Source organism: Otolemur garnettii, unplaced genomic scaffold, assembly GCF_000181295.1.
Source record: "Otolemur garnettii isolate 467f Iridium unplaced genomic scaffold, OtoGar3 scaffold00005, whole genome shotgun sequence".
Lineage (NCBI taxonomy): Eukaryota > Metazoa > Chordata > Mammalia > Primates > Galagidae > Otolemur > Otolemur garnettii.
The window spans coordinates 1,214,318-1,232,403 of record NW_003852400.1 but is presented as its reverse complement, the minus strand read 5'-3'; the positions used below and the strand labels follow the sequence as shown (position 1 = coordinate 1,232,403).

The following is an 18,086-nucleotide window of genomic DNA, read 5'->3' as shown; positions in this document are numbered from 1 at the left end:
AGACTCCAACTGGGGGTAAGGTCCTATCCTCTGTTCCCTTTGTGTAGGGGATTAAGAATTGTAACATAACATCCTTGCCCTCAAATAATTTACAGTCTATTTGGAGATGGAAAAGGCACACATGAGCTGGGCCCAGTGGCTTATGCCTGTAATTCCAGCACTTTGGGAGGCTGAGGTGGGAGGACCGCTTGAGGCCAGGAGTTGGAGGTTACAATGAGCTATAATCATGCCATTGTACTCTAGGCTATTCAACAGAAAGAGACCCTGTCTCAAAAAAAAAAAAAGAAAGAAAAGAAAAAAACACATATGATAAAATTCAGGTAGCAATAACTATGTCATACAAAAACATCCAGGCAGAATTTGAGTAAATTCCAAATACATAGTATGGACAGTAAGTGTTAAGAATTCACTCTTTGGGCCCAGTGGCCATAGCTTACTGAGCAAGGCATCAGCCACACACACTGAGGCTGGTGGGTTCGAACCTGGCCCAGGCCTGCTAAACTACAATGACAAATGCAATCGAAAAATTGCCAGGCTTTGTGGTGGGGGCCTATAGTCCCAACTACCTGGGAGGCTGAGGCAAGAGAATTGTTTAAGCCTAAGAGTTTGAGGTTGTTGTGAGCTGTGATGCGACATGCTGTGATGTCACCTACTGAGGGTGACAGCTTGAGGTTCTGTCTCAAAAAAAAAAAAAATTCACTCTTTTTGAACTCCATTGTTTAGAATGGCATCATAAGTGATGCTGGTTCATCAAATAACTGTTCATTAAATAATATTAGTTGGACTAATCAGACTTTGTGTGGCAATTGGCAGATGGAAATAGATTATGTCAGGTATTTGAGAACTATGTGAGTTGAGAGGAGAAGACAGAGACATACACTGTGGGGAGGGTTGCCCAGTTGGAACAGAGAGTAGAAAGTTGTTAGACTAGCAGAACGTGTAAGCATGAAGTTCTGGTCTTGAATCCCATGCTGTGCTTCATGCTTGGAGTCAGTGTTTTCTTAAGTGATTTTCAGGGCAGACTGATTCAGAGGAATGTTCACAGATTTTGCAATAAGAAAAGGCACAGTGATGTCAAGGAAACTTGGAAAACACAGACTTAGGGTTATTTTTGTTCTTTTGTCTCTTACTGTCTTGGAGTCTTTAGAAGGCCACTCTCTTACCTGAATCTCTGGGTGGAGTGGAGGGTGGCCTGGTAGTGGAGGGTGATCTCTTTCATCAGACCTCATTTTTTTTCTTTTTTGTGGGATGTCTCAAGGAATAATACCCTTTCAGAAGTAACATTGCCAGACAATTGCTGTCAATAAGTGTTAGGAATCGGGCATTTTAAGTAACTTGACATTTATTTCCAAAGGTTGGATTTGACGCCATTAGAGTATATAATAAGCGGTTGAAAGCACTGAGGAAAATACAGAAACTCATAAAAAACGGACAATTAAGGGCAACAAAGGTGAGACATCTTTCATTTCCCCCTTAAATTCTTTCCTTTCTCTGGTGAAAGCTGTTAGATGGTCTAATATTAAATCTATCCCCTTTGGTATCCAGATGTGTACAAGCAGATGTCACACGTGTGTCAGAGAACAGCTGAGCCATTCATGTAGGCAAGAGGGAATAAGATGAACACATCAGGGCTCCCTGGTAAAACAAGGTGTAATTTCCTCCCCCAACATAAATGACATCTATATTATTTTTTATAACTTATTTTTATTGAAAGGGAAAAATTAAGTCCAAATTCATGCCAGCAAATTCCAGCAGAAGGCAGTGAATTCACAAACTTGTAGAGGTACTAACTTTTAATCAGACTCCCCTGCAAATGTATTTCTTGGCAAAGTTCCACTATTTTCCAGAAATCAAGAGTCTCCTGGCTCTTCTGTTCTTCCACTTTTCTTCCTAGAGAACATCAAAGTTTGGGCTGAGATAAATCTCATTCCATAAGAGTTCATCCCCTTGATGTTTTGCTTACGAAGGAACAATGTGCGTAAGACTTTAAAGTAAGTTGAGCTAAACGGTGGAGAAGGCATTTCAAATCACTGGCAATGAAGTCGGTACTGTTTTCTTTGTTTAGAACGGCATCATAAGTGATGCTGGTACACCAAATAACGCTTTTGAGCCTGATGAAGATATCGAAGATCCGGAAGAACTTGATATCCCCACCAAGGAAATAGAGATTCAAGTGGATTGGAACTCTGAGCTTCCAGTCAAAGTGAATGTGCCCAAAGTGCCAATCCACAGCCTCGTGCTTGATTGTGGAGCTATATCTTTCCTGGACGTTGTTGGAGTGAGGTCACTGCGAGTGGTAAGATTCTTTTCAGGATTATGGATTTGGAGCTTTGGCAACAGTGAAATGAAATGGGTTCTTCTCTCTCACAGAAACGCAAATACATGGGCTCTGTCATTTTTCTAGGTGGATGTTTTGCAATCGAGTGTAATATTTTAAAGCATAGACTCTGGAGCCAGACCCCTGGGGGGGAAATCCTGGCTCCACTATTTACTAGCAGTGTGAGCATGGAGTTGCTTCATCTGCCTGGACCTCAATTCTTCAGTAGGTGATGACGGTGCCTCCCTCATAGCTACTTACTTCTAGATTAATAAGGAGTGTAGAAAGGTATCTGGCACACAGACACACCTCAGCAAATATTAGCATGTATTATGTTTTATTTTTCTGAGAATGGAAGACAGAACATGAAAAGGAGAAAAAATGAGCAAAAGTTTGTGGTATTACATTTCTATTTGTTATGTGAATACCACCAGGAAAAGGAACACCATGTACATGGTAGGACTGGGAAAACCGGAAATTAAGAAGTTAGAGTAGGAAGCAGTCAGGCATCTATCTAGGAAATCAAAGCAGAGCTGAGAAGCATGCACGACAGAAACATTCATGATCAAGAACTAGTTATGCAGGCTTGGCGCCCGTAGCTCCGTGGTTACAGCGCCAGCCACATAAACTGAGGCTGGTGGGTTTGAAACCAGCCCGGGCCTGCCTGACAACAATGGCAACTACAACAAAAACATGCCGGACATTGTGACAGGCACCTGCAGTCCCAGCTACTCAGGAGGCTGAGGCAAGAGAATGGCTTAAGCCCAAGAGTTTGAGGTTTCTGTGAGCTGTGATGCCATGGCACTCTACCGAGGGTGACATAGTAAGACTGTCTCAAAAAGTAAGACTGTCTCAAAAAAAAAAAAAAAAACTAGTTATACAGGCTCAAGCTCAGGAATTCTTTGAACAATAGATATGAAACACCTCATGTGTGCTAAGCACTTGTGCGGGCACAAGAAACTAGTGGTGAAGTTGCCACAATTTCTACCCTCAGGGGACTAAGCAATCTAGGGGAGAAGCAAACATTTAATAATCTGATAAATAACCACTGTATATACATTTATTTATTTATTTATTTATTTTTGAGACAGAGTCTTACTTTGTCACCCTTGGTAGAGTGCCATGGCATCATAGCTCACAGCAACCTCAAACTTGTGGGCTCAAGCAGTTCTCTTACCTCAATTTCCCAAGTGCCTGAGACTATAGGCGTCTGCCACAATGCCAGTTAGTTTTCTCATTTTTAGTAGAGACCAGGCCTCACTCTTTCTCAGGCTGGTCTCAAACTCCTGAGCTTAGGCAATCCACCTGCCTCGGCCTCCCAGAATGCCACGATTACAGGGATGAGCCACCGCGCCTGGCCTAAATAACCACTGTAATAAGTGCCCCAAAGCAGATTAAATACCATATCATCTGAAGTGCTAAATTTAGGTGAAGCTTCAGGTAGGTGTGAGAGAGTCAGGCAGAAAAGTAAGCAGGTTCAGGGAACCAGCAATCAGGTATAATAATATGAAAGAGCCTCCTGAGGTTTAACTTAGCCGAGGGCTTCTTGGCTACCTCTGTAAGGGTGGGAAATGATTCCAGGATGTGGGTACTAGGTATGTAAGGTGGAGAAATGATTACACTTGGCAAGAGTTTGAGAATATGCTGACAGGTTCTGTTCCAGTTCTCTTAGCAGACCTGGTTATTAGCTCATTTGAAAATACAGCCTTGTTCTTTGTTTTGCATTTTACTCTAGGCGTTGGCATAAAGCCATTGAGGATCATATTGGCCAAAGAATTTAATGAATTACTTTTGGGAAAATCTTAACATATTTAATGTCAGAGTATTTCCCATACTTAACAAATACTTGCTTTCAAATATTATAATGACAATTATGAAAACTAAAGAAAACTCTAACCTTTATACTGGAATGGAGGTCTCGATTTGTTTTCCTCTACAGATTTCAAGTCCTATTTTTTTATGGTCTGTAAGTCTTGTGTCTTGACTTTTTAAAACTAACATTTTAATTTTAAGATCATTGAAAATTCACACATAGTTGTAAAGAATAGGCTGGGCACAATGGCCAAGGTGGAAGGATTGCCTGAGTCCAGGATTTCAATAGCAACCTAGGCAATATAGTGAGACTTTGTCTCCACAAAAAAATTACAACAAAAAATTAGCCAGGCATAGTGGCATGTGCCTATAGTCCCAGCTACTTGGGAGGCTAAGGCAGGAGGATCTTGAACCTGGCAATTTGAGGCTGAGGCTGCAGTGAGCTCTGACTACACTGCTGCACTCCAGCCTAGGTGACAGAGTGAGACCCTGTCTCAAATAAAATAAATAAAATAATAGACAGAGCCTATGTATCTTTTACCCAGTTTCTCCCAATCAATTACTAACATCTTGTAAACTATAGTATAAAATCACAATCAGGATACTGATGTTGATACATTTAAAACAGAGGCCTTGATTTTTGTTCTGAAATCTGATGTTTATATCCACACCCGTATCTCTTCACTCAAAGATACAAACTCATGCCCTTTTCTCAGATCAGCAGGGGCTATATAGGGAAGCCTCTTAGATTCCCCTTTTTTTCCACAAATGTTTTTTTCAGCACCTCTGTGCTTTAGAGTGCTGGGTGATTGAGCACTGAATGTGGCCATCTTGAGATACTGTCTTTTCATTCTTAATCATACCATGACTGTAGGCCGACCTATAGCTTTCCAATAATCAATCTTCCTCAGAGTCCTGACTAACCATGAAAGTGTTTCTCCTGAGCAAGTAGATGAATTCTACTGAATTATGGGCAGTTAGAGTTATTCACTGTTACCAATGCTCCTTTTTTATTTTTAGATTGTCAAAGAGTTCCAAAGAATTGATGTGAATGTGTACTTTGCCTCGCTTCAAGGTAAATGCATACACCTACGCGTCTACCCATAAGACATTCCTCCAAGCCCTTTGTCCTACCTTGGAATGTGGACATATAATGTGTGAAGGCCTTTTTTTTCTTTTAAAGATCTCAGTTGGCTTTACTTTTGATTCTAGAATCGGGCAATGCTTCATTCCATAAAATAGAGTGAGTGTTCCAATGAGCTGAGCAGAAGAGGTTGGTCTTATGGACAGAGAAGCGCTGAAGAAAGCGGAAGCACAGGACAAGAATGTGTCATCAGTCCTTTCAGAGTTACTTGTCTTGTAAGGCTGGGCAGAGAGACAGAACGATAGGAAATTCACTGATTACCAGTAGGTTAGGTCAGGCTGTCTTTTTTTATGTAAGGATCGCAGCAGGATGAACTTCATTACTGTGCCAACTAAAAGTTTAACTGGTCTGTTTGGAAGACTGGCTGTTCTCTCTCTCTCTCTCTTAGAAGGTCAGATAACAACTTAGTTCAGGTTTGTTGGCTTAAAACTTTAGCATAAGTGACTATTTTGATATTTTGCTCTGGTCTGCTGGGGCCCAAAGCAAGAATTTAGTTCCCAAAATAGCCTTCTGTAGTTTTTATATGATGATCCCCCATTTGGGTCACACTCTCACCTAGGGCACTAGCACTACTCTCGTTAGTGTCATTTTGGGTTTCTAATCTCAACGTGTCATTTAGAGGTTTTGGTGTCTTCCTCATTATCACGAGTTTCTTTGAGTTGTTCTTGCCCCAAAGGCTACAGATCAGGGAGCACAAATGCAAAAAACAGCAGAATTCAGAACTGAGAGGCACTCACAATTCTTGGGGATCCATGGGGAAGACAGAGTGCCCATTCAAGGGATTAGTGTGTCCTTTCCCTGTGTTCCTCAAAGGGCCTCAGGGTCAGCAGCAGTGTCCCTCGGGTTGCTTCATGGAGGCCAGATGTCAAAATGCAACAAATTTAAAGATCTCAATTGGTTTTATTTGCAATTTTAGAATTGGGCAATTTTTCATTCCATAAAGTAAAGCAAGTATCTTCTCCTATATTTTCAAACTATTCTTTTGTGTTAGAGGATAATGTAAAATTTGCCATTTTATTTTATTTTATTTTTTGAGACAGAGTCTCACTTTGTCGCCCTTGGTAGAGTGCCATAACATCACAGCTCACAGCAACCTCCAGTCTTGGGCTTAGGTGATTCTCTTGCCTCAGCTTCCCGAATAGCTGGGACTACAGGTGCCCACCACAATGCCTGGCTATTAAATTTTCCATTTTAGTCACTGTTAAGTGTATTATTAAATCAGTGGCATTGCTTGTATGCAAAATGTTGTGTGATCATTGCCCACGATCTATTTCCAATGTTTTTCATCACTAAAACCAGAAACTGTACACATTAAGCAGTGACTTTGAGAACATTTTGAACTGAGGAAGATATCATTTCCAATTTGTGCCACAGATCTGGCAATGTGTGCGAACGTATGTCCTGACAACAGTGCCAGCTCGAGGGGGGCATATAGAGGAGAGCACAGCTGGAGATGCCTGGAGCCCCTTAAAGCAAAAGGGTTCTCCAGGGTCTGCCTCCCGCGTCAGTATATGCATCCATGCACAAAGGGAGGTGCCAGTGCTCAGGCTGAGTTCCTCAGAAGCAAAGCTCCAGAGGCACATTCTCCAGGGGAGGGCACAGCTGTGAACCATTGGCAGCCAGCCTCACAGCAGCTGGAGGGTGGGGATGCCAGCCTGGCATAAGGAACATGGGCAGACATGAAGGCTGACGACAGCCATCATGGGATAACCATTCTGTGTGCTGCTGGGAAAGAAACTCAGTTTAGAGCAGGGTCACATTTTGGAAATGAGACAAAAACTAAAGAGGAGTTACAAACCCTTAATATTGGTTGATGCTACAAAAAAACATCTTTTCCTAGAGACTAAATATTTTCTCTTTCTTTTGAAGATCATGTAATAGAAAAACTGGAGCGATGTGGGTTCTTTGATGACAACATTAGAAAGGACACGTTCTTTTTGACTGTCCATGATGCGATACTTTATCTACAGAATCAGGTGAAATCCCAAGAGGGCCAAGATTCCATCTTAGAAACGGTAAATATTTAAACTTTCTACATATATGTCTTTCCTAACCTATCATGATTCCTGTAAATGGCAAAAATTACATGAATCTAGGCTTGAATCCTAACTGTTGGATTTTAGGCTATCTGCATAACTTCTTGGAGGTTCAGTTTTTTCATCAGGAGTAGGGGAGTAAAAGCGTTCACTTCACTGGTAGACATGAAGACTAAATAAGATAGGGTATAGAAAAGTACCTGGTAGTACCCAGTACATACTAATTGTATGATGTATGAGTATACTAATTGAAAGTGGGCATTAGCTAGAGTACCTTTTTAGAATATAGGCAGTCTCTGGGTTATGAATGAGACAGATTCTGTAACATTCACCTATTACTTGTATCTGTAAGTCTGAGTTGTACATAAGTTGGATGCTTGTACCTCAGGGACTGCCTGTATAGCACTGAAATCAGGGGTGATGTCTCATGCCTGTAATTCTAGCATTATGGGAAGCCAAGGCAGGAGGATTGCTTGAGGCCAGAAGTTTGAGACCAGTCTGGGCAACACATATTGCTTTATATTACCATCACAGGACTATCCCAGGACAGCCCCAGCTTATAGTTACCCCCAGCCTCTTCCTTTCTCATTATGTCAAGACCAGGAACATATCCTCCAATTCATTTCCACACTAGCTAAGAGAATGGGTTATTGTTGAGATGAAAAATAGCTAAGTTGGCTTGGCGCCTGTGGCTCAAGCGGCTAAGGCGCCAGCCACGTACACCTAAGGTGGCAGGTTCAAATCCCCAGCCCGGGCCGCCAAACAACAATGATGGCTGCAACCAAAAAATGGCCAAGTGTTGTGGCGGGCGCCTGTAGTCCCAGCTACTTGGGAGGCTGAGGCAGGAGACTCGCTTGAGCCTAGGAGTTGGAGGTTGCTGTGAGCTGTGATGCCATGGCACTCTACCCAGGGGGACAGCTTGAGGCTCTATGAAAAAAAAAACAGCTAAGTAAAACTTCTAAACATCATTCTAGCCTAGATGTACATTTGAACTTGCTATGGATATGTGCTTCATTAAGCAGAAGACAAAGCCCAAACTGTAGTTGGCTTGCCCTGTGTGGAAGACTAAATTACATACTGGCCCTACAACTGGGTCCCTTTGGTTTCCATCTCCAATAAAACTTCCATCCTACACTGTGGGTCCGTTTATTGCTGTCACTCACACTCCCTTCACTGTGCAGTCCCTGCGTGCTCAGTGCTGGACTGAGTGCTCTTCACTTAAGCCATTGAAAGAGAAGCACCATTGAATCCTGGATCATTTAGGCAGAAGGGTGACTTTTTCAGAGGAATATACTGAAGAGGTTGGAAAGCTGAAGAGGAGTACAGACAATGGAGAATTATACCAGTTCACATTTGAATGTGAACAAATGATATAGTGAAAATGCTAAGCTGGGAAATATAAAAAAGAATGAGAAAACCAAAGAGGACTCTGAAGTAGGGAAAACATGATGAGAAACACCAGCAAGGCTTCAAATCGTTGTCAGTGGAGTACTGGGGAGGTTATGCCATTATATTTCTAGTCCGTGTTCTCTTTCTTAAGATCACCCTCATTCAAGACTGTAAAGATCCCCTTGAACTAATGGGAGCAGAGCTGATGGAAGAAGAACTTGATGTCCAAGACGAGGTATGAGTATTTCCTTCTGAAGAAAATAATTTGGATGAAATCTTGAAGAAATAGGATAATGCATATAGTGAATATATCTGATTAAGAAATGTCAGGGAAAATAATTCAGGAAAAATACCAAAGGGTGGTAGCTTCATAGAAGGGTAAAATGGAAAATGAGAATTCTCCCTTGAAGACATTAAGTGCTTGGGGACCCACTGCCCCAAGCACTGGCAGTCTAATACATTGGTCCTGATTTTATACCTAAGCTTCCACATAGTTCTCATAGTTCCAAGACCATAGACAGAGAAAAGGTGTATACTTGGTTCAAAATTGAAAGATTTCCTAGAAATGAAGTAATCCAACATCCTGGTCCATGCAGAGTCCCTCCTACGCCATCCCTAATGGATGGTGACATAGTTTTCCTGTGAACATTTCTAGACATTCTAGTGACCTCTCAAGGGAGTTTGTTACCTGGTCTCTAAATGTTAGTTGTGCTTACAGAATTGAATTTGGCCTTTTTGTAATAACCTCCTAAAGAAACTGAGCTCAGTTTGCCCTCCTTGTCAACACAAACCTTTCCCCTGAACAGCCCTTCAAATACTTCAGAATAGATCTCACGTTTCCACCAGACCCTTCCAGGCGAGACTCCTCTGATACTGGTTAGCGTTCCTCATAGATGCAATAGCTTGTTTATGCTTCTTTGGCCAAGGTGAAGACACAAAATCTCCAATGCGCTCAGGCCAGTGAGGAGATTATGCAAGCAAGACCTTCCTTGATCTTGTCAAATTAAAAACGTGTTTGCTTTCATAACAGCTATCTCAAAATCTTGGCTTCCATTAAGCAGGGGTCAACTAAAGACCGTGGCATTTTCATACAAACTATAGCTTGTATGGAGCAGGGCTTCCCCTTTATAGTTATTTAATTGGTTTTTGACCCCAATGCAGGACTACACGTATTTCTTCAGATTGTGTCTTGTTCATTTCCAGTTGATTGACATGGCTGTGTATTTTGAATCTACCATCCAACATAGGGACTCATCCCCCACTCACACTGGTATCATGTGCCAATCAGATAAGCACGATTTCTCTGCCTTTTTCTAGGTCCTGATAAAAATAGTGAAGAGAAAAACATTCAATCCCCCTATGGTAAAATCACGCAGTAGGGGTGACAGGCAGAGATTTTGTTGTAGAGAAATAACATCGCTAGAGTGAAAAATCACATAGAATATTCTAGAATGGACAGCAATAAAAAAGAAAAGAAAAAAATAGAGTGAAAATCACAGGCCCTGCATCTTAGCCTACCAGCGAGCCCAGGAAAGTCCTCACTGAGCTGAGAAGTCCTTTCAGCTTTAGTAGCTTATGATTCTATGAATATAGGGAAGGTTTAATTTGAGTGAAAACTTATATGTCAAAATTTGAACTTAAGCTGCTGCCTTATAGGATATTTGTTAACTGCCACATAAAAGAATCGTTCAGACAGGGTTTCTATAGATGGTAAGCAGCATAGCACAGTGGTTTCAAGGGCAAGTACTTTAGGACCAGGCAGACCTGGGTGCTGGTACTGATTCTGCTCTTACTGGCTGTGCAGCCCAAGGCAAATCATTTACCTTGTTTTCATTTTCATACCTTCATGTAAAATAGAAAGAATAATGCCACACAGTTGTGAAAATTAAAGGATGCAAGTAAATTAATGAGAACAGTGTCTCGTACATAGTAAGTGCACAATAAATTATAATCATTGCTTTTAAATAAATCCAATGTATGATGAGGTACAAAACTAAGTTTTTATCCTAGTTCTATTATGATGATATGTACCTAAGATGAGTAAAAGCAAGCAACAAATACTATAAGAACATACTTGTAAAAAGAATAATATAGACTTAAGGTGAATTCCGCTGCATCAACACTTTGTCTCCCCCTTGCTTTCACAGGCCATGCGTAGACTTGCTTCCTGAACGCAGGCGTCGGAGGTTTCTATGAGTAAGGACTGCAAGACCAAACTGACCGGCCCCTGTCATTCTATGCAAACATTTTCTGCATTGATTATTTCTTCAAACTTGAAACACTCGTTCTTTTTCTATAAGAATTTATAAATATTTGATTTCTTTTAACCTCTTGGGCATTGAATGAGAAGCACTAAAATCATTTCTAAGCTTTATTTATTAAATAAACAGTTTCCCTCTAAAATGTGCACCATGGTGAGGAGAATTATTTGGGCCATTCAGTAATGTCCAGGATCTGCCGATGTTATGACATGCCACTGATCCCGCATGACAGATTGCTAACAATGTTCACCTGAGGACTGGGGTTTCTCTTACAGCTGGACTGAGGCTCTGTGGTCAGGTGAGTCAGGAATGGCCAACAATAAAGCAAAATCAGTTTTTGACAGACCGTGATAGCCACGAGCTGCACTGATCATTACTCTTGTGTAAGGTCACATTCAGTAAATTCAGAAATTTAATTATCAATGCAGTCAACATCCAAAGCCTTCAAAAATCACTTTTGGCAAATAATTCAAGGTTTTTAAAATATAAGTTTGATTGGCTGGGCACAGTGGCTCATGCCTGTAATACTTGCACATTGGAAGGCTGAGGTGGGTAGATTGCTCGGGCTCAGGAGTTCAAGACTAGCCTGAGCATGAGTGAGACCCCGTCTCTACTAAAAATAGAAAAACTGAGGCAAGAGGATCTCTTGAGCCCAAGTATTTGAGGGTTTGAGGTTGCTGTGAGCTATGAAGGCATGGCACTCTATCCAGGGTGACAACTGAGAAAATGAGACTCTGTCTCAAAAAAAAAAAAAAATACAAGTTTGATTAGTACTTTATAATGAAGTTTTATTATACATAACCAGATACATGACTAGAATTCAGGATCTCTTTGATCCTGGAAATAGTTTACTTAAGAGCTGTAGAACTGGACTGATAGATTTCAGAAACATTTATGCAGAGAGATGAATTAATAAGATTCTCTCTCAAAATTATGTTTTGATATGATACTTATGGATCATAATTGAGATCAAAGAAAACATATGACAGATTATTTCTAGTTTAAAAATATAGTTTAAATTTATCTTAGTCTATAAAAATGATTATTGCTTCAAAACAACTAATGTATTGTGTCATTTCACAAAAATAAGTGAGGTGATAGTTACGTTAATTAGTTTGATTTAAGCAGTCCACACTGTATATCAAATCATCACATTGTACCCCATAAATGTATACAGTTGTGATTTAATAAAAAGTAAAAAAATGATCATTGCATGAAAGTACATATAGGTATGGTCTATTTAGAATCTGACACAAAACCTCTTTTGAGCAAAAGAAAATTTGATATGTTTATAGGACCATGGTGATTAAAATAAGTTTCTATTTTTTTCTGTAAAATGTCAGCAACATGTTTGCACTTATTTTAGTACTGGGAAAAATAAATTTTAGCAGTATATAATCTTTGAGCTCTGACCGTTTATTGAAAAAAACTAAAAAGTAAACTGCTTCTAGTATTCTACATTTAAAATGAGTTCTTTAAAGACAAAGCATTCTAAATGAATATAATATAAAATATTGATTTGGAATAAGCCAGAAATTTTTATTTTAGATCTTTTATTTTTACTTAATCTTTTCCAAATGCCAACAGTTTTTTAGGTATTATATATAACATACAGGCTTTGGTCTTAAGGACTGTATTTCACGCTGGAGTGAATGAGGCTGTACTTCATTTTAGAGAAAAATAAATATCCAGGTTTCTAATTGAGACAATGTCTGTCTTGCTTGATTGAGAACTATGTTGGTATACATGAGGGATTGGTTCCAGGACCCACATATATACCCAAATGCATGCATATTCAAGTTCTGTAGTAGGCCCTGCCAAAAGGTAGAATGTCTTGTCTGTTTTTCTTACTAAATACAAGGAGAAATAATGTGTCTACTTCTGAAGGAATAAGATCAGTGACCCTATAAAATGGTTTGATTCCAAATTGTGGTTATAGATCTGATCACAGCATAACCAGGACTGTAGTGCTATCTCATTTCTACACTAATAGCTACTTATAATGGCAAAAAATCCTATCTCTGAAGAGTAAATGTAATAGTCTTGCAGAAAATGGATGGATACCTCTGTTCAATAAAGGCAATCTGTGTTGCTCATTTTTTTGGAGGAAATACCATAGTTACATTTTACAACAAGGCTAGAGTTTTATAAATTTTTGGTCCATGTGTGACTATATGAGACCAGTTTAACTTGTTTCTTCAGCATACTCTAGACTACTGTCTAGTCCAGTGGTTCTCAACCTCTGGGTCGCGACCCTTTGTAACAATGAAAATACATCTTGCATATCAGATATTTACATTTCGATTCATAACAGTAGCAAAATTACAGTTATGAAGTAGCAACAAAAATAATTTTATGGTTGGGGGTCACCACAACATGAGGAACTGTTTTAAAGGGTCACGGCATTAGGAGGCATTAGGAAGGTTGAGAATCACTGGTCTAGTTTATGCATTTTGTGAATAATAAGCACACTTTCAATTCTGTATTGTCAATGGAAATTTTACTTTAAATTAAAGCTACCTTTTATATTTTTAACCTATAAGATAAGATTTCAGTATTGTATATGAGTTTCAGTAAGTGAAAAATACCAAATCATGTACATTTGGAGATATTTGCGCATATTTTTAAATAAATGTAAAATTGCCTTTTACACTACTCAGATGTGTCCTTTCTGAATAAAATGATTAAATTTAATAAAAAATGAGCCAGGGGTTGTGTACCTGCAGTCCCAGCTACTGTGAAGGCCAAGGTGGGAGGATTGCTTGAGCCCAGGAGTTTGAGTCCAGCCTGGGCAACATAGCAAGACTCTGTCTCACGCAAACAAACAGATAAGTAAATAAAATGCTATATTCCCCGTTTTCCATTACCCTTACCAGTCATCACATTTATGTATTCTTTATAGCTCCACTTCTATTTGTGCATTATTTCTTTTTTCTATTTATCCCTGCAATAAACAATGTTATAAATATTTCAGTTAAACCTTATAATTATTATCCAATTATTTCCAGCTTATTTTGTGCAATCATTTTTATTATTATTTTATTTCAATAGGTTTAGGGGGTCCAAGTGGTTTTTGATACACAGATGAATTACATAGTTGTGGAGTTAGGGCTTTTAGTGTCTTCATCACCTGAATAGTCTATATTTTACCTGCTAGATAATTTTTTGATCTCTCACTCTCCTCTCGGCCTCTCCCCTTCTGGGTCTCCAGTGTTCATTATACCAATCCATATGGCCATGTACACCCATCATTCAGCTTCCACTTGTAAGTGAGTAAGTGTGGTATTTGTTTTTCTGTTCCTGAGATACCTCACTTAGGAGAATTACTTCCCAGAAGGAAATCAATGGAAGAAAGCACAATAGAGGAAGGTTAAAATAAAAGGGAAGAAGAGACAGTGATCAGAAAGGAGAAAGGAATGGTGGGGTAGAGGCTTTGGTCGTGGGAAAAGAACATTCAAATAGAGGACTGATTTCCAACCCAATCACATCCATTGACAACTCAGGAGTGGCCAGCTTGACATTCCTTCTTTCACATGCCACACCAACTCCTAAATTCCTGGTTCCCTTACCTGGCTTTTTTTTTTTTTTTATCACCTGCTAGTATGCTCTATAATTCACCTATTCCTGTTAGTCTTCCTGCCTCCTCCCCTCTGCCAGAATATTAAGCTCCACGAGGGCAGTTTTATTCCCAGATATATCCCAAGTGCTTGGAAGAGTGAAGAGTGCCAGACAGCCAGGAGGTCCTCAGGAAGGATTGCTGAACGACTGAATGAAGCTGCAGTCAGGGATGCTGAGTAAAGACAAGGAGGTTGAGAATGATCGTTATCAAATTACAGAAGACTTCCAGAGTTTCCTGAGCTTTTAGGCCTATCTCCAGCTGACCTGCTCATCTGTCTGTCTTAACCAGCTGATCCCTGGAATAGGGGCTGGATTCACTTGGATGCTGACAGAGAGTTTCGGGGAGGGGGAGGGCCTCAGAGCCTCTGCATCCATTTGGAATATTCCGGCCAAGTGAGTCCACTTTATCCTTCTTTTCAGGAACATCTCTAGGCCTGGACATTGAGGTGTAGTTTTAGCATAATATTGAGTTTCAAGGCCACTCTCAAAGCATTGTTTTAGACCCAGTACTCCAGTGCTCTGAGACCCCACTCCTCTCCTTTAAAAATGTTATTGTGAAATAATTATTGATTCACAGGAATTTACAAAGAAATATATGACAAGATTTCCATGCGCCCTTTACCCAAGCTCCCTTAGTGTTATCATCTTCCATAGCTATAGTACAATTAAAAAAATAAAAAACAGAAAATCGTCATTGCTGCAAACCGTAGAGCTTATTCACTCTTCACAAGTTATACGGGAATTCATCTCTGTATGTGTAGCTCCATGCAGTTCTACCTCGTGTACAGCTTTGTGTGAAGACCACCACCATCAGCTGCTGAACTATATCATAAGCACAAGACTCCTTTGGAGGGCCTTTTATAAACGTACTCCAAGTGCAGATACACCACTCCTCACATCATCCCCAGACTTACAAGCTGAACCAAGGGCATTGTGAGTTGGAGGAGCACTTCGGCTAGTATACTAGGGCAAGCTGAACACCTAATATTCTATCACTGAATTTGTTTCCCCTGCCTTTCGGTGATCCGCCAATGAAAACATACGACATCGTAATTGTCAGCAGCTGCTTTTTTTACCCACAGCCTTCCCAGTCAGGGAGAGCTCTAGGCAGCAGGGCAGGAGCATCTATAGGGCACCCTTTATGTGAAAGAATGTTACAACTCCTTGGCTAACCAATGGCACAAGCTGGGGAAGACTCTTTGGACAGAAGACCAGGTCTAGGTTTCTTCAAGACACCTGTCAACCAGAGAGGCTGCCTAACACTTGATAGTCATCTGTGTGTGTATCAAAGTAGTCAAGCCTACCCTCTCCAGCTGAACTCACTTCCTAGCTCATCAGTTTGTGTTAAATCAGCACACTGGGATCCAACCCACTTTCTCAAGGATATACCAGGTCCAAAGCAGGATTCCTGGGCATATTTCTCTATCCCAGGTGAGCATGAGAGAGCTAGAGCATCAGAACACACAGGTGAGCCCATGATCTTTTTGTAGTAAGTTCCCAATTAAGTGCGTAAGGGAAGGAAGTGGTGAGAAATGAGGCTGGCAGGTGGACGGGGGCCAGATAACCGGGAGCCTTGGATCCTGCATTAAGGAGCTTGGATTTTCTCCTCTATTCTGGTAAGAGATAAAGGAAAAATGGCTGGTTTATGTTACCTAGTTAATCCAATCAGCTGACCTGGGTATCTAGAAATCAATTCAGAAGGTGCAATTAAAGTAGAGATGAATGAGGTTTTTGTTTTTTAGTTTCCACGGAGAAAGTAAGAGATGAAAGCCAATGTATTGGCTTTTGTGATTTAGAAATAAAGGCTTTCTCCGTGGATGTGATTTTTACTTCCATAGTTTATCTTTTAAAGAAATTTACTATTCTATTATTTGTAACTATACGCGGCATTACTGTTATGATTAGGAAATGAAGTCTGTGCTATCTTAAAACATATAAGGCAGAAGTAGATACTGAGTGAAGATTGCGGCATCAGTATTTCCTTATAAACATGTTGTCATTCCTATGTGGCAGTCACTATCTTTTTCTGGTGGTACTTGCTTGTCATATGGAAGCTTTTTGGTTCCTACAACAAAGGAAGAAGTGAGTGCTTAATATTAAGATATTTCTGTTTGAGTTGGTTATTAAATATCTGTAACAAAATCCAAGTTCTGGCAAGTGAGTGCTCTGTGCCACCTTCTCCCAAAGAATGGAAGGGCTTGAACCTTTGGGAGGGAAGCTCCACTGTCCGTTTTGCTGGCCCCTCTCCTCCATGCTGGGTGGTTGGCCTGACCAGAGCCACAGCAAGCCACAGCCATGCGTGTGAGGAAGCTGGGGCTAAAAACCTATACAGGGAGGGGAGGGCTGTGGAGCAAATTTCTCTGCTTATAGAGTTGAAGCTGGTTTCTTAGTTTCATCTTCTTCCCCCGCCGCTCCCAACACACACACTCCAAGGCACAAGTTTCTGTCAGTTCCTCTCTCCTTCCTTCTTTCGTTTTAGTGGGTGCCGATTTTTTAAGTAACAGCACAGAGCTAGGGGTTGGGTATCCGGTGAGTGGTAAACAAAACACGCAGTTTCTGTTCTCCTGGAACTTATAGTGGAAGGTGAGAGATTATCAATAAAGATGTCGACGTACCAATATACGTGCAATGATTCCCTGCAGTAGACTCTGAAGGGGTCTGATCGCAGATGGAGGTGACGAGAGAGTAATGAGGCGGGCACTCTCTGAAGAGGCAACGTGTGGTTAGGCTATTTTGGATGGGCGTGGGCCCTGGGCTATTATGGGAATGGGGCTAATTGCTAATCGAGGTCTTGCAGGTACATGACCTTGCAGATTGTTTTGAGGAGCTGGTGGTTTTCAGTGACTGATTAATGTCCCTGAGACTTTCTGAGGTGGACAGGTAGATACAAATTGTTATGGGAACACATTATGGGAACAGATTTGATCAAGACCCTGGGAAACTTCTAAAAAGCAGCTGATACCCCTCAAAAGTTGTGTATCAAATCCAAGCACTGTGCTCTCCATCCTGCCTGTGGATGCTAGGATGGGGCCCAGTTTGCTGTCTGAACTGTTAGAATAAACTTTCCTCTCTTGCTAAGATTTTACTTGCTCTTCCTTGCTTTAATTATTTCAGTGACTACCGTGAGCTATCACTGTGTCACTGTGCCACCCTAATGCTAATATTTAAGTAAGGAGTTAGCACATGCTGATTTAGGGATCTCAAGCAAAGGTAATGCCCTGGGGCAGCAGAGAACTCAGCTGGGCTTGTCCAGGGACTGAGTGGACAGCAGGCCTGGAGCAGTGGGAGAGTGGGAAGGTGACCATGTTGCCCAAGGGGGGCCCTTAGGATTCAAAAGTCTGTAATGGAAAGGCATTGAAAGGCTTCGACCAGGGAAAATATGGCCAGATATTTTTCTTTAAAAGATTATTTTGAGGGGAATGTAGACGTGTTTCTATGTGTGGAGTATACCTCTCCAAAATACACAAGGACCTGTTCATTTGGATTACATTTAAGAAGGAATTGGGCAG

The 18,086-nt window shown here is 40.7% G+C and overlaps 1 protein-coding gene across 1 annotated transcript in view; it reads left to right on the top strand.

Annotated features, from left to right (window-relative positions):
- SLC26A4 (solute carrier family 26 member 4) overlaps window positions 1–10,869 on the top strand; it is a 51,074-nt gene extending 40,205 nt beyond the window's left edge. The window contains exons 16-21 of the mRNA XM_003782791.2: window positions 1,355–1,450; window positions 2,066–2,296; window positions 5,150–5,204; window positions 7,143–7,288; window positions 8,850–8,933; window positions 10,846–10,869. Coding sequence (XP_003782839.2) covers window positions 1,355–1,450; window positions 2,066–2,296; window positions 5,150–5,204; window positions 7,143–7,288; window positions 8,850–8,933; window positions 10,846–10,869 — 636 coding nt within the window. The remainder of the gene's footprint in view (window positions 1–1,354; window positions 1,451–2,065; window positions 2,297–5,149; window positions 5,205–7,142; window positions 7,289–8,849; window positions 8,934–10,845) is intronic.
- Window positions 10,870–18,086: the final 7,217 nt, after the last annotated feature.